At 36.6% G+C, this 24502-nt stretch overlaps 1 protein-coding gene and 2 long non-coding RNA genes across 6 annotated transcripts; 2 read left to right on the forward strand and 1 right to left on the reverse strand.

Moving 5' to 3' along the window:
- The first annotated feature begins 1609 nt into the window (after nt 1–1609).
- On the forward strand, nt 1610–10046 carry LOC131322752 (probable protein S-acyltransferase 1). Of its 4 annotated transcripts, none has more exons than XM_058354204.1 (6): nt 1615–2053; nt 3639–3745; nt 3836–4144; nt 5982–6203; nt 7232–7714; nt 9576–10046. In XM_058354204.1, exons 2-5 carry the CDS (start codon nt 3668–3670, stop codon nt 7667–7669), a joined length of 1047 nt encoding a protein of 348 aa, XP_058210187.1. In that variant the 5' UTR covers nt 1615–2053; nt 3639–3667; the 3' UTR covers nt 7670–7714; nt 9576–10046. The 4 variants fall into 4 exon arrangements, with proteins under 4 accessions (XP_058210188.1, XP_058210187.1, XP_058210185.1 ...); XM_058354202.1 differs by having other exon boundaries at nt 1617–2053; nt 3566–3745; nt 9539–10046; XM_058354201.1 differs by having other exon boundaries at nt 1619–2053; nt 3566–3745.
- Nucleotides 10047–15175: 5129 nt separating this feature from the next.
- LOC131322758 (uncharacterized) lies at nt 15176–16488 on the reverse strand. Its single transcript, XR_009198953.1, has 2 exons — nt 16327–16488; nt 15176–15754 (listed from the first exon to the last, which is right to left on the reverse strand). It is a non-coding gene; the product is annotated as an uncharacterized LOC131322758 (long non-coding RNA).
- A 1095-nt stretch (nt 16489–17583) lies between these two features.
- On the forward strand, nt 17584–22741 carry LOC131322757 (uncharacterized). The gene is made up of 2 exons (XR_009198952.1): nt 17584–17837; nt 21876–22741. It is a non-coding gene; the product is annotated as an uncharacterized LOC131322757 (long non-coding RNA).
- The last annotated feature ends 1761 nt before the right edge of the window (nt 22742–24502 follow it).

A 24502-nucleotide genomic window follows, 5' to 3' on the forward strand; every position in this document is an offset into this window, starting at 1 on the left:
TCCAAATACTTGTATAAAAGTCATAATTTTTTACTTTTTCGATTCCTCTCATCGAGACGATCAATATTACATAAAAGTTTGGCGCAAAACTAATAAATTCAAAAAAAATTTGAATGAGGATAAAACAAAAAAGTTGTGGTCCACACTTTGTTGGTTAGTGGAAACACCCCATAAAAACATAGCAAGAAGTAGGGCTAAAACGAGCCAAATCGAGCCGAGTTTCAAAATGTTTAGGTTTGTTCATTAAGTTTTTAAGGGAACTCGAGCTCAATTGAATTTATTGAGCCGAGCTTCCCTAAGTTTGAGTCAAACTCGAGCTCGTTCACGTACGAGTCGGAAATATTATATATATTTATACTCTCATACAAGTCTAGAACTGTAAATAGAATTCTTATTTTGAACATAAATGAGTTCTTACATATAAAAAATTGTAAAAACATAATGTAATTTAAGTTTATAGTACTTTTAAAAAGTTTCTACATGTACAAGTTGCAAAATTTTCATTATGTACATGTAAAATTCCATCCATATTCAAGGTTATACATAGAAGAAAGGATACTGGTACAGATTTGATCTGTACCAGCGCACAGACCCATTCTAGACTCGTTTCGGGTCCCAAAAAACAACCGGAGCCGCTCATTACATTCAAAATAGTTTGTTTATGGTCCTTACCAAAAATCAGCTCAATGTGATATCGCTAAGGATGTTTAGGAAACATCCAACTTTGCTTTAGAATTCAAGCCTGAATTCTAGGACGAAGTTGGACGTTTCGCAAACGCTCTTACCGATATCAGATTGGGCTGATTTTGGGTAGAGACTTTAAAGCATTTTAAATTAAATGAGCGGCTTCGATTATTTTTAGGGGTCCGAAACAAGTCAAAAATAGGTCTGTGTGCGCTAGTACAAGAAATCATATCTATACCAATAGCACCGTTGTATACATAGAATTTCGTGAGATATATAAACATATACTCTAGGTTCCTGGGCTTAATCGAGCCAAATACTATCAGGTTCAAGTTCAGCTCATGCATTAAACGAGCTTAAAATTGAAGTACAGGTTCAGTTCATTTAGTACCTGAATCGAACTCAAACGAACCTTTACCGAATCAAGTCTCAGTTCATGAACAACTCGATTGATTTGCATCTCTAACAAGAAGTACCCTAGAATGTAGAAAATTTATTCTATACCCATGGGACAATGCCACGTGGTGCCCCATGCCATTTCTTCACTAGAAAATGTATGAACTCCACTCCAATGTGTGGTAGAGAAAGGTCTGGGACACAGCCACAGTGAATAATTACTCTGGAATGTACTAAACATTGTGTTAGTAATTATTTCATTCTTAAACTATGATCCGTTTGTCAATTTTGTAAACTATCAGACCAAATTGGTTACAATAAAAAAGTTAAGGGATGAATTAGGTGATTTTTACAGTTTAAGAATGACTTTAGACAAATGGAACATAATTTAAGAGCATATAAAAAACTCTTGGGTTTTTCCCCCTTAAAATTACCAGAAGAAAAAATAGCATGTGAAATGTCCTTCTCTTTCCATCTTCCCCGCGAAAAGTCCGCTCAAATCACGCGCTAACCATTGGAAGTTCCATGGGGAGTTTTTCTGTGGACAGAGAGAGAGAGAGAGAGTAGGAAACTTTCGTCAGCATTTTTCAAGAGAGAGAAAGAGAGAAATCTATTGAGGGGTGAGAATCGGTGAGAGAGAAAAGTGGGGAGAGGAGGGAGAACAAAAAGGGCAAAATGGTTTGGGGTTGAATTTGGGGAAGAGAATGTATAGCGGCTAGGGAATTTGATTTTTTGATTCAAAAAGGATAGAGAGAGAGAGACTTCTCTTCCTCTCTTTCTTTGATTCATCTTTCATTTTCCTTCTCTCTCCAAAAGAGTACATTAATTAATTACATCTGGGTAACAGAAAACACAAAAGGGTTAAAGAATTATGAGTGAAAATAAGAACCAGAACTGGGGTAACCCTCCCTCCAAAGGTACCATTGATCTTCCCAAATCCAGGAGGCTCTATCAAGTTTGGAAGGGACGTAATGTAAGCTCTCTTTTCTAATTTATCAATTCATTTTGCCCTTCTGTTTCTTAGATATCATGGAACACTCACATTGTTCATTTGAAACAATGCCGACTCAATTGATTGAGACTTAAGGCTTGATTTGGTTTGATTTAGTTTATCAAGACTTACATTTTCAATACTAATTTTCCTTGCTTAACCTAACTTTATAGTTTTCAGCATTGGCCTATTATGATCTCTTTCTCTCTCTCCGTGATAAGTATGCAGCTCCAGTTACCCCATTTTGCCAACTATCCAATTCCGGCCCATTTGAATTCTAGAGAGAATGATAATCTAGGTTTCTGAAGTTAACTATCAGATAAATCTATAGTGCCCAATTTAGATTATTTTTAAAGAAAGCTTGAGGAAAAATACGAATGTCCCAATGAACTTTTTTTGTTTGTTTGTATTTTCTCATGATGATCAGATTTGTTGGGTGACAATTTAAGCTCTCTTTAGGTTTCCCTTTTTATTACTCCTAAAATGATTAGATTGACTTTCGGTGGAAAGAAATACTGTATATGTTGAAATAGGATTTGTATGAATAGGAGCAACCTAGTGCATGACTCTCCCATTACTGTGAAGGTTTGATTTATGCCACCTTACCCTTCATGCATGCAAATCATACTGGTGTTTCAAGCCTGTACTGCCCAGTTCGATGGAGGCATCTTCACCTTTGAAAATGCGAAATTATATTTACTTGCTTTGTGAGGATTGGGACGAGCTTAAGATCTAAGTAGGAGATAGTACCCTTTGTGTCTTTTAAATAAAATAAAATGCAGATTTTTTATTATTGTGGAAATTTCAGTTTGCTCCTACAAAATGAAATGACAGTGCATGCCTAAAAAACATCGCAATTTTTTTCCTAGACTCAACACTCTTAGTTTGTCTTCATATTAATGTTACAGTGTGCTTCTTACATGTCAAATTATTTCTAGCTGACAGACAAAAAAATAACATACGTAAAATGTATTCAATTATTTTCAGCGAATTGAAATTATACTTTGAGCATATGTAACAGTAGGCTCACTTTGATAGTCAACTGAATGTGCACAATGTTTAGCTTTTGAGTTATTTGGAATACCATTTTGGAGTTATTTGAAGTCAACTCCTTTAAAGTATTGCCTTGCTTGCATGAAAAGTAAAGAAAGCAAATTCAAAATTCATATTACAATGCCTTTTCTTTTGATAGGCAAAATTTAATTCCATTCATCTCGAACGATACAAAATGAAATCAACATAATACACTGTTAATTCCATTCAACCATATTACAATGCTTTTTGACATCACTAGTCCCAGGCCTTCCGGTTCAACAAAAGACTTTAATACTGTTTTTGATCGACAAAGTGGAATGAATCATTCCATTCCTAGTGGAACAATTTAGTGAACCTGTTATCTCATGATTTATTTTAAGTATGGGTGCTGAAAATGCCAAACGAAAACGTAATAAGTACACTAATGGAACACACCTTTTTTCCTTGTATCTATGGCAGAAATTTCTGTGTGGTGGGAGGTTGATATTTGGTCCTGATGCGGCTTCACTGTTTTTATCGACATTCCTAATAGGGGGGCCGGCAATAACTTTCTGCATAAAAATGCTTTTGAAGATTACAGAAACTGAACCTTTGTATGGACATACTATACTGATACTGGGATGTGTCCTCACGGTTTTGGTAAGTAAAGTGAGTTATTTGTTGGTTAAAAAAAAAGGGTTACTGACTGATCACTGATGATTGAATACTATCTGTTGGTTTTTTATTTAGGATTTGACTTTCCTTTTCCTGACATCTGGAAGAAATCCTGGAATAGTAATGAGAAACTCACGGCCGCCTGAAATCGATGAAGCCTCGATTTCCAATACCCCATCTATGGAATGGGTTCACAGTGCGACTCTCAATTTGAAGCTACCCAGAACAAAGGATTTGATTGTCAATGGCCACACAATTAAAGTCAAGTATTGTGACACTTGTTTGTTGTATCGTCCGCCACGTGCTTCTCACTGCTCCATTTGCAACAACTGCGTAGAGAGGTTTGATCACCATTGTCCCTGGGTGGGTCAGTGTATTGGAATAGTAAGTCATTATACACATGTTTTTTGTTTAAGCATTATTGCAAAAGTTTTGAAAAAATCTACTTTTGTTTTCAGATGCGATCAAATGAGCTGATTATGCATTTTTTTGTTCACCCCCATTTGCCTATGATGATTCTACTTATGACCAGTAAATAACTGAGCACATTTATGTTATATACATAGATATACTTTGTATATTCCTTTGTTCTTAAGGAAATTAGTGCTTACTCAACCTACTTACTCAAAGAAGTCCAAATCCACACACTTCCTCTTAAAATGTCTAGTTGTTAAATGATCGATGGTGACTGTAATGTTTCAATATTGCAGTTTTTGACTTTTTATGTTTTTCTTTAAGTCAAGTACAGGGGTAAGGTAAGAGGTGATGGCTACAGGTGTCACTACCCCAACCCCTACATGCAATGACCGGTCAGTAGCACCCTGCTGGCTAACACTTCTCTCACCCCTCAAGACTAAACATTGGCTTAACACTAGAAAAATTGATTTAGTGGAAAGCATGATGACAAATTTATAGATATCTTGTGTGCAGATCTTAATCACTCAAAGCCCCAAGGGGTTTGACCGAGTGGCAATGAAACAGCAACCAAAGTTGCTGTCGCTAAGAGGTCGAAAGGTTGAATCTCTTGAAAGCCAAATATTCCAAACCTTGGGGCCACTAGAGGTTTGCCCGGTCATTAACTTTAGGGCCTCAGGATTAGTCAAGATGCGCGCAAGCTGTGTCGAACACTTAGTCATCAAAAAAATCTCAAACACTCAACCACATTCGTCAAAACAAGTAGCTCAACTATTTTATACTCTTTGGCATTAGGAAATATTATACAAGTTTCATAAACCAAGTTAAACAATTGCTCATCTTGTGTCAAACGAAGTTTATTCTCTTTGAGCGTAATGCAATTTGTAATCATGGTTGAACTCAGAGTAGGTTCATTATTCCTCTTTGTCTCATTGAAGTTCAGTTCTCTTAACTTGATAAAGTCCATTTGTATTCATATTGGGGTATAATTATCTTAATTCTCAGATGATTCTTAAACCAGGTTAAGAGCCTTATGTGAAAAGTATAGATAAAGAAGCAAAACAGGATTCACCATTGTTTCCAAACTAGTGAATGCTTGAGCCTTGGGCTCCTGTTTGTGGCAACCAAAGTGGGGTTGAAGGTGTGCTGCACATGAAACCTAGGTTCTAATCATTTCGAGGCTTTATGGGTCAACAATTTGCTAGGACCTCTCAAATCTCAAACACGGGGACTTGTATAATTTGTAGGAGTATCAAATTGTTTGCTCATATCTAATAACCAGGTAGGCTTTTCTTTTTTGCATATGGAATCATTGGACCCTAAAAGGCTAAATGTTGGGCTCACACTATGCATTCTTTCTTTGATATCTTCAATGCAAACACCCCTTAAAAGATGGTGAATTACGTTTGCAATGGTGATCTGGAAAGCATTTAATGATGCTTCTCTATTGATATTAGAGGACAAGAAATTTGTTTTTTTCATTTTACGATTACCAATCTAAACCTTAGGCTGAAGAAAACAGATCGAGTCTACTGTTTCTACTTAAATATTATCTTGGACAAGAGTCTGTTTAGATATGCTTGTTGAAGCTTTAAACCATTTTACAATGAATTCCAACAAATGAATAATGCATGCCATCACTATTCACTAGAATCACTAACATCGAAGTATATACTTTCACTCACAATTAAACATGAACTACTCTTTGGGCCTATGTAATGCTCAACATTTTAATTGCACTAAAGGAAAATGTTATAAATAGTTGGCATTAGACTAACCCATCTCTTCCATTTTGTTGTGGTTGCAGCGCAATTATCGATTCTTCATCTTGTTTATATCAACCTCAACCTTGCTGTGCATTTATGTTTTCACGTTCTCATTGTTGAATCTTCTACAACAGAAGAACCACTTATGGCACATTATGTCTCAAGATATTGTATCAGTTGCTCTAATTGTATATTGCTTCATAGCGGTCTGGTTCGTCGGAGGGCTCACTGTTTTCCATTTTTATCTTATGTGCACAAACCAGGTGATCGTCTTACTCTTAAAATGCATCTATGTAATTCGAAATTAGCTTTGGGAAACACAATATCAAATGGGCTGATAAACCATGTCCATACTGTTCAAAATAGCTTTGTCCAACACTGAAAGTCCCCCATGCAAAGTTTATGTAGTTCAACATTTGGACAAAGAGAAAAAAGAATACATACACACATACATACACATCTATATTTACATATATCCGGTCTTCTCACTCTCAACTATGTTGTTTTTAGCGAATTAACTTTTCAAGATGCACTTGGGATACATGATTTCGTATAATTACCCACAAATAGTGAAAAACAAAAGACATTCCCTTTAACCTGAATGTATTATGTGCTAACTTGGCTATTATCTCTTTCTTTATGATGTCTTCTAGCCCATCTCTGGGTTTTGATAGGTGTAGCTCTTGTATTAGTTGGTCTATGTTTAACTATTTGTCTATAGCTCGGCAGGAAATATTGAACATGATACTAAACTTGCTCTATTAAAAACATCTTTAACGTTTTGATTAATGTACCAAAAAGAGATGAATTTGCAAATTTTAAAACTATATCACCTCAGATTGTGGAACAAAGCAATAGACAGAAGATATGAAACAGAGTACCGGACCAAACGATGCTATTTCAGAAGTGATCATTGACAGTAATATCCATTTGCTGTAATATGCTTTTTTTGTGCTCATCTAGTGATTTTGTAGCTCATTTTGATCCTGATAACTAGGTAAGTGAGGTTGCCACCTGATGTCGTTGAGTTCATGATGTGCAAACTGCAAAGTGTTTGTGATAACATCTAAGGTAGTACCTGCTAACATCACTTGATTTGACATTCTAAAAATCACTAAGTGCATGATATTCTAGTCTATTTTTTTTTATAAGTAATATTCTAGTCTATTAGTTCTACATGTCTACAAGTGTGTATGATTTACATATCTATAAGTGTATATGATTTTCAGGGTTGTTTTATTATTTTTCCCTACATAATGCAAATTCTTTGCTGGCCTTTGCTTATCTGCAGACGACTTATGAGAACTTTCGGTACCGCTATGACAAAAAAGAAAACCCTTATAATGATGGGATAATGAAGAACCTTAAAGAGATCTTATTCTCTAAAACTGCTCCTTCGACAATCAATTTCAGAGAGTGGGTGGTGGAAGATGATGATCCAATCATAGAATCCATAAACCAAAAATTTGGAAGAGGTATGAGAGGCTCAAAAGAGAACGTCGACTTAGAAATGGGAGGTATGCTTAGCAAGGATGGTGGTATTCCACTTCCAAATATTTTACGAAATTTGGATTATGGTGGGATCGATGATGATTTGAAGAAGAAGAAGGAGGGAGACGAAAATATGCTCGATCCATTCTTCTTTCCTACCAAACAAGAACAAAGCGACTCAGACTGTACATTCAGTAACAACGGCCATAGCACAACTGCAAATGACAAAACAAATTGATGGTAGCTCCCATTGAAGTTAATCAGTGATTCTTGACTGGTGAAGGTGATAATTTTCCAATGATTTCTCTATGTTTCTGACCATATTACATTTTGCTTTCACTTAAAAATGGCCTGTTAAAGTATCCAACCAAAATCAATTGGTATTGTGTGGAGGCCCATAATGCTTATAGCTAGTTCCATGAGAGAGAGAGAGAGAGAGAGAGAGAGAGAGAGAGAGAGAGAGAGAGAGAGAGAGAGAGAATCAGTCTCTGTTCTACCCTCTATCACTCATATTTATCCTACCATATTCTAAAGAATCTAAACTCAAGATGTACCACTACACTACACAACATAACACACACTACATTCCACATACTGCGATGGAGCAGGAAAAAATGGATAATTTAACCATAAAAAGGTATTAAATGAATGCATACACTTCTACCACTTATGGTTAGTACTCTTTTTCTTTTTTTTTTAGATAGGAACTAGTATCATAATGAAAAGTTATAGACCAAGGAGTGCTTTTTGGGAGCCATCCGTCGCTTTACTTTTGCTCAATAAAGAGCATATATGGTAGATCAAACAGATGACTTCCTTAGGCTTATGGAGAGACTAACTATAGTTTTTTCATGAGCCTTTCTAAACCTATGGACCTTCCTTTTCCAACATTATCTTTCTTCTCATCCCTTGAAGCTTGACAATCATTTTTCTGTTCTTTATCTTTAACTTTCTTCTAATCCTAGACGTTTTGACGTGTCAAACACTTGCTCAAAGGCAATTGATCTCTTTCTTGACCTCTTCATTTTTGCTCCATTCTTGTTTTGGTTGCCTATGTATGTTAGCTCAAGAGCACTAAGACTAGTCCTGGAAGTTTGAAGATATGTATCTATGTTTTGTGGAGGTATGTGGATGAGATGGATGGAGTAGTCTGAAAGATGGTGAGCGCTTGAAACCATTGAAAGTGGTGGAGGAAAGAGTTGAGCACTCTAAAGAGAAAGAGGGTGGTAATACCTATTGCAGAGAGGGAGAACACTAAAGCAATGGTGTGTCTTCACCAATAAAGGTGAACCATGGAAGGTGGACAACTCGAATTGAACATGTGATTTGCGCTTTGTTCATCTCATTTAGGGATGGTTGTCTACCTGTTATCCTGTAGGTGGTATGTTGGGATGACAGTGATAGTCCGATGTCACGGTCATGCAATGATACGAGTTTGAAGGTGTCAGGAGTTTTTGTCATACGCCCCTTTATCCTTAGACTAACTAGCAACGTGGAGTCAACCCCCTGAGCAGGGTTGAAATCCTCAATTCTAGCCTCCAAGTCACAGGCCCTCCGTGATGGTCACGATTGGCAATCTAGGTCCTATCCCAACTTGAAGTATGCCTTGCATGGAGTTGTGTTGTTTTTTTTAATATAGTTGTGTCGTCTTTTAAATATATCATATGTACTATCACTTCTTCTTTTCAGATTGAGATCGAGGGTGGTAGGATAGGATTTGATTTGTTGATGATATAAATTAGTTGATTGTTGAGTAGAATTGACGCTCGAATCTCGATGTTTTTAATTTTATGAATTTGCTGAAAAATGGATAAGAGCTCTGATTAAATGATACATATATGATATATGGATGCGTGCATGTGTAATATCATGGCTGCCTTCTTTATGTTAAAAATCAAAACATGTTATTAGTTTGCAAGTAGACAGATGCTTATTAATTGAATTTTTTTTGATAAGAACTTGGGGATGTTGTGATGTGTTGCTTCTTTGTTATTGTTTTTCTTATAGATGCTTGCCACTCTCCTTACCAATTTTTACACTGCAGTTTTTTGATAAGAACTTGGGGATGTTGTGATGTGTTGCTTCTTTGTTATTGTTTTTCTTATAGATGTTTGCCACTCTCCTTGCCAATTTCTACACTGCAGGTCAGGTGATTATGTGAAACACTTACTACAATCAGTTTGGGCTTCAACAAAGGTTAATCAATAGTTGTCTATCGGAATTGTTTGGCTACAATGTATTTGTAAGATAACATTTTTTCAAGCAAGTGATAAGATGTGATGGTTTCTGTACCGTGCTATGAACTTTGCGGGGGTTTTTTTTTTTTGGGTAGTTAAGCACAAATTGACCAAAACTTTCAAAGGTATGCAGTGGGTGTACTCAAGAGCCATAACCAAAAAAAGTTTATTGGGCGGACTTGAACGTACACGACAGCGGACCCAAGCCTTGATAATATTATTACCCACCACTATGCCGGGAATTTTTAATCGTGGAAGGGCCTGCCCAAATAAGCACGTTGAGGGCTTGTTTGGTAATACTACTATTTATTCAACTCTTGTACATATGTTGTTATCTGTTGAAAAATGCAAATGAAAAGTACTGTAGTTTTGAGGAAATACAGTTGTGAATGTTTAAACAAATGTTTAGACAACAACTAGTTATGCAAAATCCTAACCAGTACTATGATTGATGGAATGGATATTCTTTTAATTTGTTTCTGAGTATTGAAGTGGATAATTTGTGTGTAGTAAACAAGAACTACGAAAATTACGATCAATTTTGTGCACAACAATCATTTATGATTATAAAATAAAAAAAAACCAATATTTACCACCGCACATTCAAATCTCCTATTGCACAAGTCTGATCAATACAACGAAAGGCCTCCTCTTTTATAGGCCTTTAAAGGGGGCTATATCTTTTGATAGGAGGAATCTTATAACCATGATGACAAACAACCCATTGTGGGCTACCAGTCCGGAAAAATGGTTTTTTCCTTTTGAGAGTCGCCACCCGGGTTTTGAAAAGGATTGTCCGCGAGAAACCGTATTCGAGAAAAATATGACTCTTTTCGTCCTTTGAAAAGGGGTTTGTTCTAAAAAATAAAGAGTTTTGGGTTCGGGAGCCAGGTTACGAGGGGGGAAGGTTTTGTTTGAAAAAGCATCCCTTTTGCCTAATAAAATCGGTCTCTACTAATATTTGTGGGATTTAAAATCATTTTATTGCTTAACTTTTTTGTCACATAAACAGTTATATCACATACATAACTTAAGTTGCCGAAATATGTAAGCACAAATAGGAAACAGGCATGACAGGAATACAAACATTTAATCGCAGAAGATAACAAAACAACATTCTATTCCACGCAAAACAACTCCACCGCACGGTAGATGTTTGTCCCGTACGGTACATGGGCTTTGGGATGCAGTTTTTTTTTTAAAAATAAAGCTATTTTAACATCCAATGATCTTAACAGGCATTCATGCTTGTGGAATAGATGCACTATGATACATGTCTGAAGTTAAAAACAAGACTAATATGCAAAGTAATTCTAGAAATGGATTATCATGGCATAAATCATTATTTGAATCAAAAAACAACTTCTGGATGCATGACAGGAAAAATAGTACTTTACGTATGCAAAGAAGCATAAAAGAGAGATTTAACAAAAACTGTCCCCTAACGGACCTCGGCCGTACGGTGGTCTCATGTGCCGCACGATAGAGGTGTATGGGGTACTAACTTTGATTTTCTAGCATTGTTTGAACCATTTATGCCGAGAACTGGTATGAGGAACTAGCTTGAGATTAATGGTGTACCCCTCAGAATACAAAGCAGAAAATCATACCTTTTGGAGTGCAAGCCTTCTTTGGACGATTGAAGATATAGCAATGTCTTTGGCACGGTTTCGAACGACCGGGTTCGTAAGCTTTGGTATACTACGGCAAAAAGGGTGTGGGTCTTTGTCTTTGGATTGTGGGTTGCTTTTTGAAAATGGTTTTGGACTTGGCTTTTGAACGAGGATGATGCTTTTGGTGTTTGAAAGAAGTATGAAAAGAAGTACGAATTTTTCAGAGCATTTTGGAACTATTTTTGATTGATAAAACTGATTTTCTTTTTTCTTCTCCAAAGAAAAATGTCCTCTCTCACTCTCTTTTCCTTCAAAAAAACGTTGTACCCTGTCCAATGAAGGGGGAGGTATTTATAGAGTGAAAATGGCTTGGAAATGAAGCAAACTTGGTTTGCACGCATTTTTGACCGACATTGTGTCCACCGTACGGCACATCGCAACCAACTTAAGTTTAGGAGGTTAAAAACTCTACCGTACGGTAAAAATATGTCTACCGTACGGCACAGTTGACCACCATACGGCACAGTTGACCGCCGTACGGTACAAGTGACTGCTCAACAGGCCAAACTTCGAAAGGCCGCCCCGGACACTCCCGAACTCGGTTTTAGGTGTTCTCTGAACCATTGGAAAGCTCGTTAAGTCTACTTTCTAACCCAAGTGGTTTGGCTAAAATAATTTTGTACATCAAAAGATATGACGATTTTACCCTCAGGTGGTCGAAAAAGAAGTTGTTTAGGCAAAATCCTTGTATCTCCCTCATTTCAAATCGGATTAAGGCTTATTATATAACGATAGAGAGGGTTTTGAATGTACTAGAAGATGGTGGAATCCAAATATAAAAATAAGAAAGTTTGGTTTATGAAAAATGGGCTAAAAGCAGACTAAACCGAAAATCGTTGGTGCCACGATGGCCAAAACACGTACTCACTCACTCTAAGTGTCACTTGGCACTCTCATACCTAATTCTTAAGGTGTTTCCTCACTCCTTTGAGTGCAAAGGGCATTGTTTGAAGCTTTAAAGGCACGTTTTCATCATTGGGAAGCTTATCAGCCACTTGTTTACGGTTTTCGAAAGGTAGCACTTCAAAAGGTTTATATCAATCCAAAGGTTTAAATCATTCTTTGTTTATCATCATTGGGGAATTAAAAGGTGTCCGGAATTTCCAAATTGGGGTGTCTACACCCATCTTCCTAGAAAGCATACTTCATTATTACACATGGATTCCCTGGAAAAGTTCCTTACAGGCAAATACCAAATGTTATATTTTCTATAGAAGAGAAATGACTGAAAGTAAAACAACAATTATTCATGCCACTTTAACTTTATTTCATTTCATACTTATTGCACACAATAATCCAAACAGTAGAACATTATGGTATAACCTGGGAAACATTATGGTATGACCTGGGAAACGTTGGATAGAAATAGACTTATATTGATCAGGATTATGACAAAGAAAATAAATTCTTTCCACCGCCGGTGTAAAAACCCCACTTTTCCACCACCGTTCATTATGGGCCCCATTGAGCGTCTATTAATGTAATCTAAACCGTTCATATTATAAGACTCGTGGTATAGTATTGCCATGCAAAAAATCAGCTTTATCGAAAGTCGATAGATATATCAAAATTTGTGAATTTTGGTTTATAAAATGGATGATTTGATTTTTGTCAATAATAATAAAGATAAATTGTCCATTTTACAAAACAAAATTATATTTTTGATACTCCTATCGATATCCGATCAAGTTTATTTTTTGCATAGATACACTATTATGTGGGGTCTACAAGATGAACAGTTCAGATCAACAAAAAACATACGGTAGGACCGAAAAAGGTGGTGGTGGAAAAGTGGGGTTTTCCACCGCCGATGGAAAGAATTTAATCTCGATGAGGAAAGTTTCTCCACTGACTGCAGTGAAAGGTCTAAAATAGGATTGCCAATAGGACATAGATTAGGGATGGCATTCGGGGTGGATATTGGCAAATCCGTACCCGATCCCCGAAACTGAATGGCTGGCCAAATCCGCCCCGAAACCCGAACGGGGAGAGGAGTGGTGAACCATAACCAAACCAAACGGGTTTTTGTTATTCCCCGAACCGAATGGATAACCGAAACAAACTGTGAATCAAATGAAACAAGCTACGAATCAAATGAAACAAGCTGAACCAAACGAAGAACAAGTGAAAACAAGAAGTTCATGGCTATTATTCTTCACAGGATTACCAAATCGGAAAAAGAAAACCCAAATCTTAGTTCATACGTAGCTTTTATTCTTCACTTTTTTGCATCAAGAAACAATCTGTGACCTAACCTAGGATCTAGTAATCTGAACCTTGAGCAACTTCCTTCTTCCACCAGGCATCACAATTGATTTTAACCTTTCCTTGAGCAGGAGCTTTCTGCTTGGGCTGTGGAATCGCCAATCGGAGAAGCAACTTTATTAGTCAACTCCACGATTGAATGAGGAAACCCACGATGAGGTCAGATGATAGATGTATGTACACCTATATAGAGAGAGAAACAATCCTGGTTGCTAGAGAGAGAGGATCGGTACAGCGACGAAGAGAGAGAAGATGATCGGAGAGGTGATTATAAGAGAGAGAGAGAGAGAGAGAGAGAGAGAGAGAGAGAGAGGGAGGGAGGGAGGGAGGGAGGGAGGGAGGGAGGGGGGGTGCCAGAGGTGAGAGAATTCTGAAAACCCTACACGCCACTTATACTTATATATATACAAAAGGTATTTTTGTAATTTCAATATTCGGTTCAATTCGGGTAAGAGTTAAACCATAACTGAACCGATACCCGTTCGGTTATCTAATGCCTTACCCATACCCATACCCACAGGGAATTTTTCGGTTATGGTTCGGAGAAAAACTTCGGTTACGGTTCGGGTACCCATCGGTTCAGTTCACTTTGTCATCCCTAACCTGGATAGGATGGCTGGATTTAAGACAGAGGCTGTTGCGCCAGTATCAAATAGAGTGATTACTGGTATGGGTCGCTCATACTTGCCAAGCAGAATATAACTTGGAAAAAAACACATCCATTTATTTGCGGCATATAAATGCAAACATATATGAATATTACGAGATTGGATTCTTTCGAGCGATCCTCATGGAATGAAAATGAAATCTATATTATGGTAGTATGTTGATTATCCAAATAGCTAATTTTGAAGGTCGCGATGTGTAAAATATTTATACAATAAATCAAGTTATATATGTATATCAATAGTCATCTCAATAAACAATGTTTGTACGAGATAAAAATTCTGAAAGTGCATTTCAATTCTCATGGTCCATTCTCTTGACGGAAATATGATTCGAGCAGGCAATTATAATAGCCAATTATCCACTTAAAAATTCTGAAGGTCCATTTCAATTCTCATGGTCCTGGAGGAATGTGAATGCCACTCAAGACAACAAAGAGAGATGCAGAGCTTGGAATCTTCACCAGTGCATTCTTTTAGTTCTTACTGTACGGTTTGCTGTACATAGCTTAGAGTTTTGATGTTAGTCTTATGCCTGCTGTTTTGCATGATTTTGCATTATGTACTGGTAGTGTGACCTGCTAAGACTGTCTTGATTTTTTCATTCGTTGCACTGGTTGTACATTAGTTTGGGCTTTATATATAAAAGGTACCCAAAAAAAAAGTACGGGTCATGGGAGTAGCGGCCCAAGTAGCAGAGACACATACACGGACACAAACATGGACACTAGAATTCTGAAAAAACAGGGATACAAACATGACAAGGGACACGCCATGCACGTAACTGTATTTGAAACTAAGACCAATATCAGCACCACAGTGTACAACCGGTAAAAAAAAAAAAAGCTCGAAAAGAGCTGCCCCAAAGTAGCACTCAAAGTACTGCATTCACCCTTTATTAATCTTTTTTTTTTTGAACGGCAAAGAAATTTTATTAATCTTTGAAAAAGGATTACAAAGACTAAAGGGAACAAAAATACAAAGAAGAAGAGGGCTGGCCAGAAGCCAACCCAAAGAAGAAGAACAAAAACTACAACCACTGCAATGTTTTAGCAGTATACAATACACCAGCCTAGCAAACCGTCCAGAAAAAAGAGCTCTTACTATTTGGTGTACTTCCAAAAAAGTGATCAATCCAGTAGAAGTCCTGAAGCACCAGAACATCCCCAAGAAGTGATATTGAATCAAGGAGTAACAGCCTTATACCAGATTAGTAAAAGCCTTATTGCCTTAAACCCGAGCAATCAGATTGGTGTTCCTTTTGATGATCTGCACCAATCTTGTTCCTTTTGATGCTCAAAATAGAGGTGTCCAACATCAGCAGACCAATTTCACAACATCACTTGAAAAGCTTTAGTGAATTTCCAAAATTCTGTTCCTGAAATTCTGTTTTGAGAACAGCAGCAGTTCCATCAAGACAGCTCCATCAAGGCAGATTTTCTACTTCATTGGATTTGCATTTTCTACTTCCTTAGTGTTTAACCTGTACTAAAATTAACCAGTGGTTTTACTTAGAAAACAAAAAATTAACAGCTCTAGAATTGTCAAAGTGTTAGTTAACAAGGAACATATGAATATCTGAATTTCAGAGGGAAAGATGGTGTTTTACTAACGAAAAAGTGAGGGCTTCTATGGGTTTTCCATTACTGAAAGCAAGAGATATTCAGGGACAGTATCATATATTTTCGAACAAACAATTTTCCTATCCAACAAAACCCATCAAGGGAAAAAGGAATAGAAGAAGCAATCTTTCAGAGTAATATTATCAAACAGTTGACTGTCATTACAGTGAAGCTGCAAGCACAAGCACAACTGCACAAGTGAGGGCTTCTGTGGGTTTTCATTACTAAAAGCAAGAGATTTTCATGGGCAGCTACAAATACTTTCACACAGAGAACATTCCCATTTAATAGGCAAACAATACACTAAGAAAACCCAGTAAGGGGACACACACAAAAAGAGAAAGAAAAAGAAGCAGCAATCTTTTAGAGTAATATTATCAAACAGTTGACGGCGGAAAGTGGCGGACTTGGTTCTAACGAGCCCTTCATTCACCTCGAAATCAAAACCCCAGAACGTGCAGCAAACCCCTAGAACGGGCCCTTGAAGCTTCGTTCGTTCGCCGGCACAGCGTGAGGGAGGTGTTCGTCCGCCGGCGTTTAGGGCTTCGATTGCTCGCCGGAGCTCTGAACGGACAGAGAGGGAGAGAGCAGAGGTCGACGTCTGAGTTTGGAGAGAGCACGTGAGTTGACAACTTAGTGTTGTGGATCTAATCTCAGCCGTACAAAGCAAAGGCGAAGATTGAGTGCCCTATTAATTTATGGAAAATTCTAAAATCAGTTTAGTGGGCTGATAACAGTGAGAGTGTGAATGTGTATTAAAGGGTATAAAAAATACATAGAAATGCGTGTTTTTCTTGTCTTATAATGTGTTTATCGTCAGCCCATTGGGCTGACAATAGCAAGACCATTAATTTATTTTGTGAGCGAAAAGGCCTTGATATTTATATTCTCAAGTGTTTAATGTTGTGTTTGGTTTGGTATTTGAATTTTTTTTTGAAAAATAGTATGAATAATAAATAAAAAGAAATAAAGAGAAAAATGCTGAAAGTAGAAAAAATCTTGGAGAAATTTTTTGAAATGGAAAGAGAACACAACATAAATTACAAAATGTAAACAAATCGAAATGGATGAGTATCAACTTTTAGTACCATTCAAATAAAAGAAGACATGTCGTGAATCTATACTGCTTTTTTTATATGTAAATGTAACAACGTATTTTTTACTTATTGTTTCCCAAAAAATACCCTTAATACCTGCCCCATCTGAACCATCTTCCGTTGTGCTCCATCCTCCGATCGTGGTGGCACCCTTTGTTATCTATCACACAACTAATGTTCTGAATATTGTACCGGTCAGGGTACCGATTTTTCTACTGGTACGATACGTACCGGTATCGATCAAATAACGGGTACCGTTTTGGATTGATTGATATTAGTGTTATTTTCCTACTTAAAAGAATTTATAGTATAATATACACTTTCTTAAAATAAATAAAAAATCCGGTATTTGTGTCGGTACCATCTAGTATTTGCCCGGTACCATCCGGTATTGTCCGGTACTTGAAGAAAAAAATAAATTTAAAAGTAGTCCGGTACTATCCGGTATTGGCCGGTACTGACCGGTATGCCCGGCACCGGCCGGTACCGACCGGTATTTGAGCTAGAAAGGAATTAGAGGCGTAGAATACCGGATTCTGTCAAAAACGGTATGTACCTACCGGTACGAAACGGTATTAATAACATTGATCACAACTGCCGGTACGTCCCTAAGGTCCCTTCGGTTTGAACCGCATACAATGGCAAAACATATTTGCCCAACAGGATTTGGAATTGTCTTCTTCTCCACACTCTCTCTCGAATATGAGTTCCCTTTGCAATCTATTCACGCAGTAGGCACCCCTCCCAATCAAAGGCATTCTCGTGTAGGTGACTCAACGTAGAATTTGAGACGGGAAAGGGTAGGATGGATGACGAGGATGACACTTTTCCTCGCAGGGCCGCGAAGGTGAGTCAACCTCCTCCTCCTCCTCTCTCTCTCTCTCTCTCTCTCCTCCCGGAAGAAACAGAGATAATACTAATACCAATCATGATGAACATTTGTTCATAATACTATATTCATATTCCCACATTGCGGATCTTTTCCGAGTGGGAAAACCCACAAAATATCCCAGCCACACCCATGTTTTGTATTGGTGGAAATGCTTTTAACGTGTTCGACAAAATGCCTTTTCCATATTGAATGTCAGTGGCTTTGTAGGAACCATGGTTCTCCTATTCTTTTTCTTCTTTGTATGTCTTATGTTCTACATGTAGTCATATTGACACATTTCAAAAGTTACATGATCAATCATGGTGGATTTCGATAGCAACATCTATATATGGATTAAAATGATACTAGAACTTATGGAGCATTTTTACCAGTTTTTTTTCATTTGTATGTTCTCACTTCTCACTAACATATTCACTGCTTCCGTTGGCTTCTTCCTCGTCCATATATGAGTTATATGTGTACTACAAGTCTACAACTTAATCGAAACTGTTTATGGTTCCTGCCTGTACAATGCAACTATTTAATACGCCAGTTGCTGAGTATATTCCTCTACAAAACGTACACGTATTACAGTACAAATCCTTATTAGCCAGAACATGAACTCATTCCGTAGCTTTAGATATGGGTCGCACTGCCTGCTAACGTCTACTTACCTATGGCTCAGGGTTTAAGATCAAGGGGTTAGGGCTTGGGTTCAGTGTCTTCAATGAAACATTGTGTGCGCAAATTGTTCGACACAATTTCGCAATCCTTATTTTTGTAAAGAAAAATGCTCAGGCCATTGTATTACACTCACCGGTACAGTACAAAATTGTGACACTAAGAATCCTCTCTCTGAGTCTCTATCATACATAGGATTTTTGGAGAAGAAATGATGTTTTGATGCGCCAAATGGGGGATCTTTGTTATTTTTGCAACGGTTTAATCTTATTTGAGTACTTGAGTTTATTGAAAGTGGGGATGTACTGTTTATACAAATGTGGATAAATTGTGGGGATAACACATGAATGGGGTTCAACAATTCTATGTCTGTTGTGAACTGCATTTCTTCAAATATACCAGTACTAAAAACTTGTAGACCTATAGATGGTGGTGACTTGGTCTTTTTTGGCTAAATAAGCCAATTGGCTTCTTTTTTTTTTGGTACTCAAAATTTTTTCACATTTGTTAGTTTCGCGTCAAATTTTTGTGAATTATTGGTTTGACTCAACTAGAGGAATCAGAAAAGTAAAAATTTATGGTCCAAACCTTTTTTTTTTTGGAATAAAGACAAAAAATGGCTTATTTTTGTCTTTATTCAAAAAAATTAGGTTCCGATTGTGATTTTTTACTTTTAGATTTCTCTTGTCATGACAAAACAATAATCCATAAAAAATGACTTATAACTAACAAATGCGAAAAAAAAAATGATGACAAAAAAATAAGCCAATTAGCTTATTTAGCCAAAAAGGCCCAGTTATAAAAAGTTTACATGGCCTTTGAAGAGGATATAATGTTGTAATGGTTTGTTGGTATTCATGTTGAAGTCATCCTTTAAATTAATCTTATTAGAGGAGAAGACATATATACTGGATTTGTGATCAAGAGATTGAAGCATGGATGCCCCCTCAGGGTTGCACTTTCTAGGTAAATTGTCCATGTTGATGATTGCCAGTTGGATTTTTGGTAGTAGATTATTCCAGTAGAGGTATATGTCTAAGAGAGTGTAGGAACCATAGATCAGTTTCAGTTTCTTTTAGCACTTCCATTTTTAATAACTTTGTCTGACAGACATTGCATTTTGATCGAGTTTGGTGTTTCAGTTCTCTTTATTGAGAAGAATAGTTGGTATTGGTGGGCTTGCGAAGACAATTATCCCTACATTTTCAGGTTCATATGGGCCAAGTTGAAGACTCTTTTGCAAGATCCTCTTACCTCCCTTGGCGTGGGAACACCTTGTTAGCAAGAATAAACAGTAACTAATAAAAGAGAGATTGCTTTTGGGAAATGATATTGGCACTCCAAAAATTGATGCAGGCACTCCAAAATCAATGTAATTCCAAAGCCATTTTCTTTTGTTTTTGGAGTGACTGCATCAATTTTTGGAGTGCCAATATCATTTCCCTTGCTTTTATGGCCATTTCCCATTAATCTTGAGAGTCACTAACATCTTTTCTTGTCGGGAGACTTAAATAATCATCCTCATGTGCCAATTCTCGTAAGTTTTCATCCTTGACTTTTTTTCCACTTATGTTTTCATCATTTCTCTATGTCTATTATATATATAACAGAATTTTGGGATGACAACTTAACTTTCCAATCCCGAAACAACTAAATCCCTTAGCTTACTAATTAAATTCCTTAATTTACGTAATTAAGTCCCTTAATTTACGCTACCATTTCAGTCCCAAATGTTTGAAAAACATTGCAGTCCATTGTCAACCATAATTGCTACTTCTTGCTATGCTTAAACTCTACCCAGTTCTCCTCTCTGATTCTCGATATTCCATCGCCGTCGCCCCCTCCTTCTGTGGCCCCCTCCGTGTGCAACCACCCTCCGTTGCACATACCGCTGTCTATATGCAACCTTGGACTCCGATTTGCAACAGACGTACCAAAGGTCCCTCTGTTGTCACTTTGCAACCTTGGAATGTCCCCTCCGGTCTCCAATAGAACGTCCATATGTAACATGTGTCTCACCGTCGCCGATCAACTAGTCGCCATCACCGCCGTCGAAATCGATCGACCCTTCGACGATCTATTTTTCATCGCCAATTCAATTCAGTCATGGCATCGTTGCCCCACTGTCGTCAATCTGATCTTCCTCTCGCCTTCCTCTCGCTTACCAATCTCACATGCAACCATGGGTTTGAGTACAATTGTAGATTCTTCATGAACATTTTCCAATCCCTATTATGCTTAATCTCCCTTCTTCGATGCACTGTGGTGGAAGATTGATGTGGGAAATCCCTCTTTTTTGGTATAAGATCGGGAAGTCAAGTTTTCATGAAATCATGAAAACATGTTCTAAATATGCCATGTCTTTAACATGGCAACTTACTGGGTTTCCACAAAATTGGTGATGTTCATATTTTCATGATCTATAAATCATGATTTCATGTTCAAGAATGGAATAGTTGTCAGGTTCATTGTTTGGAATTACGTCGTGTTCTAAATAGGTCATGTTTTAATTTTAGTCTCAATTTTCATGGTGATTTCGCATAAATAATCCATAAAAACATAGTCGATTTTGATATATCCACCATTTTTTGAAATAGGTCATGTTCTAATTTTAGTCCCAATTTTCATGGAGATTTCGCATAAATAATTCATAAAAACATGGTTGATTTTGATATATCCACCATGTTTTGAAATATGTTTTATAATGAAAAAATGATCCATAAAAAACATGATTGATTTGACTATCCACCATATTCCAAAATATATGTTTCATAATTTAAATTAATAAAAAAAATTGATAGAATTTGGTTATTACAAATTTTTAAAATTGTGGGATGATTCTTTTGTAATCATTTTGTAATTAATGTAATTGAATCCCACTAAATTAGGAAATGGTTAAATTCCACCAAATTAGGAAATTGTTGAATTCCACTAATTTAGGAAGGCAATATACATATACATATGAATATCTTATTAAAAGGGTAAGATAGGTAATTCGCCGTCTAAAAGGATGAAAACATAACTGTTCAAAATGACCTGGATGAATACTTATGTGGGATGAGGTTTGAGGATGAATATTTAAAAACTCCTATTTTCTATCTCCAGAATTTTGTTGATTAGGATGAAAAGTTTTACTACTGTTTAATTTCATTACAGTCCGTTTGGACATTAATGGAAGGAGTTCAGTATAAGATTTGACACTCCACTTTCAATGTTTCATACTCAATTCTTTTCTCGACAGTTAAGAGAGTGTGAGAGGCTAATAGTATAGTTTGATAAAGGTTTTCTAAACTATTTGTCTTCTTGTACATTGTCCTCATTGCCATGTTGCAGGGTTGGGACACTCTTTTGACTGGATGAGTTGCTAACTAAGTTTTTGGAAAGAGATCAAAATGAACTTAAACCGTAAGGGGCCTAAAGGCAGCAACAAGAGATAATAGTTGGGACATCTGTGATGCATGTGAGATCGTGGAGAAAGGCTAACAGAGTTTTTATGGTTTTGAGAGAAGGATAACGGATTGGTTCGATGAAATCAGAGCATCTGTTGTTCACCAAAGAGCAAAGAGATCTTTGAGAGATGTGGCTTGCTTAAATCAAGCTCTTCTGGCCAAAGTAGCCTGGCGAATTCTCAAAAATCCGGGTTCATTGCTTTCTTCTGTTTTTCTACGGAAATATTGTTGGAGACCGCAGTTTCTTGATGCAACTGCACCTTCTAATGCATCTGGAGAAGCATTATGTTGGGAAAGGATCTGCTGGAAAAATATATGATATGGTGGATTGGGGATGTAACTAAGATTAGTGTTTTAAGGATAAATGGATTCTCAATGTGGATAACCCATATGGTGGAAGAGGAGTGGAGAGATTTTGAGGAATGAGAAGTTTTGCTTTAATTTGTGGGGTAAAGGTTGGGGTTTAGGTCTTCGTCCAAAGTTTCAACTATTCATTTGGAAGGTGATACATCACATTTTGGTGGTTAAGGATGCTCCGTTGAGAAGGAAGATTGATATCAATCCGAGTTGTCCACTACGTACAGAGATGCCAAAGACAATTGAATATGTGTTTGGGCTGTGCAGTTTTGTGCAACGGCTTGGAACCCAATCGTAACTAACTTAAATAGTCAAATGGTTCTGATGGATTTTGTTAAAGTTGGTAAAGTGTCAAGACATGATTTTAAGGGTGCTCACAATGTTGATAAAGCAGCTTTGTTGTCTTATGTAAATTTTTGGTTTAATGGGATGAGCTTATTTTTTACAAGAAAATAATAATAATCTTGACTTTTGTCATATTGGGAATCAATGCGTCATCCTTGTTATTGGGCTACCTGATTTGTTGCCGCTAGACAATGTAGTCGCAAGACTTCAATGAAGTACTGGCCCCATATTACCCCTACCTGGTACCTTTCCACGTGCAACGCACGTGCTACTCAACTAGTTAAATTAAAAATACGAGCTATACCATAAAATAGAAGATATACAAGATATACTAAAGTTATAATACTTATAAAGAAGATTTGATGAATTATTGGACAAACATATTATATAATAATAATATAATATACAAATCGGTAGTAATTGTATGTTTCATCAAAAAACTATAAAATAACTGCGTACGTGCATAAAAACTTCCTATAAAAACCGGTTGATGATTGTTTCTCTAAATAAAATAGGATCGGATAGTGTATTTAGCTCAACACTAGTATACTTGAAAAGTAAATAATATCATAAATGCTAGGGACAAAGAAAATTTACCCCGAAAGTACCTCGAAAAGATCAACTAGTGGTTGAGATTCACTTTGATGTGTGTGACATAATCATCAAAGTGATTCTCAACCATTGATTGCTGTTTTCGGAGTACTTTCGGGGTAAATTTTCTTTGTACCAGCATTCCCCAAATAATATACTTAACAAAATCGTTAGGTAGAATTAAAGAAGCATGCTCGGCCAATTTCATATAATTTCATGTTAGGACTATAAATGAGTCGAGCCGAGTTGAGTTGTGCCACGTTCAAGTTTGATTATTAAATTTTTGGCGAGCTCGAGCTCAAACATAATGAAAACTTAACGAGCCGAGACAGTCGAAACTTGACTCGAGTTTGAGCTTGTTCAAAAGTTTTAATGAGCCAACCACAAACATATATTTATATTTGCATAGTAGAGGAATTTTTTATTGTGCATGTGCATTTGTTTTATATCTATATCTATACTGCAAAAAAAAAAAAAAAAAGCCTATAGTTTGAAATAGCTAGTGATACAATTTAATAAAGTTTTGAGTATTGCATATAACATATTACTTTTGAATTAATAAGAAGTACTCCAATGTAATCTCCTCCCATTAAAAGAAAAAGAGTCTTATGGAGCTAAGCTGAGCCAAGCAACTTTGTATAATAGAACTAATCGAGAATTATTAAACAAGATTCATATTGCATATTTTTTGAGATCCATATTGAAAGATATAAGGAATTGAAATTGGCACGGATATCAAAAATTGATATCCAATTTGGGATGGTGGAAGTAATTTTTTGTGAGCTCGAGCCAAGCTGAGCATGCTAATGTTCATGCTTGTTTATTAATTTTTTTGAGAGCTCAAACTCAATAAAAACTTAACAAATCGAACTCGAATGAGCCCAAAACGAGCCAAATGCCGAGCCGTTCACGAATGGTTTGGTTCATTTACCGCACGAATGGTTTGGTTCATTTACCACCCTAAATTTACTGTTGTTCTAATCACTATGGCTTTGTTATCACAGAAACGCTTTACTATGACTCCAGCTCATTAGCTCATTTCCTCTCTTTTTTGTGGTGCTTTTTTCCATCAATATAAAGTTTGCCTTTTTGGCTTTTCCTTGTATGTTTTTATAAAAAAAAAATTGAGTAAAAATTAAAAATTTTGACTTTATTAATAAATGCGATTTTTCCTGGATAATTACAAAATCCAAATAGCACAAAAAAGTTAAAAACCAA

This window comes from Rhododendron vialii, chromosome 4a (assembly GCF_030253575.1).
Source record: "Rhododendron vialii isolate Sample 1 chromosome 4a, ASM3025357v1".
Lineage (NCBI taxonomy): Eukaryota > Viridiplantae > Streptophyta > Magnoliopsida > Ericales > Ericaceae > Rhododendron > Rhododendron vialii.

Bases quoted from the DNA above. Each gene is read 5' to 3' on its own strand.
- LOC131322752 (XM_058354202.1), top strand. From the start codon at position 1,952: ATGAGTGAAAATAAGAACCAGAACTGGGGTAACCCTCCCTCCAAAGGT. The intron at 2,054-3,565 runs GTAAGCTCTCTT...TATCTATGGCAG, and splicing joins AAGTTTGGAAGGGACGTAAT to AAATTTCTGTGTGGTGGGAG. The intron at 6,204-7,231 runs GTGATCGTCTTA...GCTTATCTGCAG, and splicing joins ATCTTATGTGCACAAACCAG to ACGACTTATGAGAACTTTCG.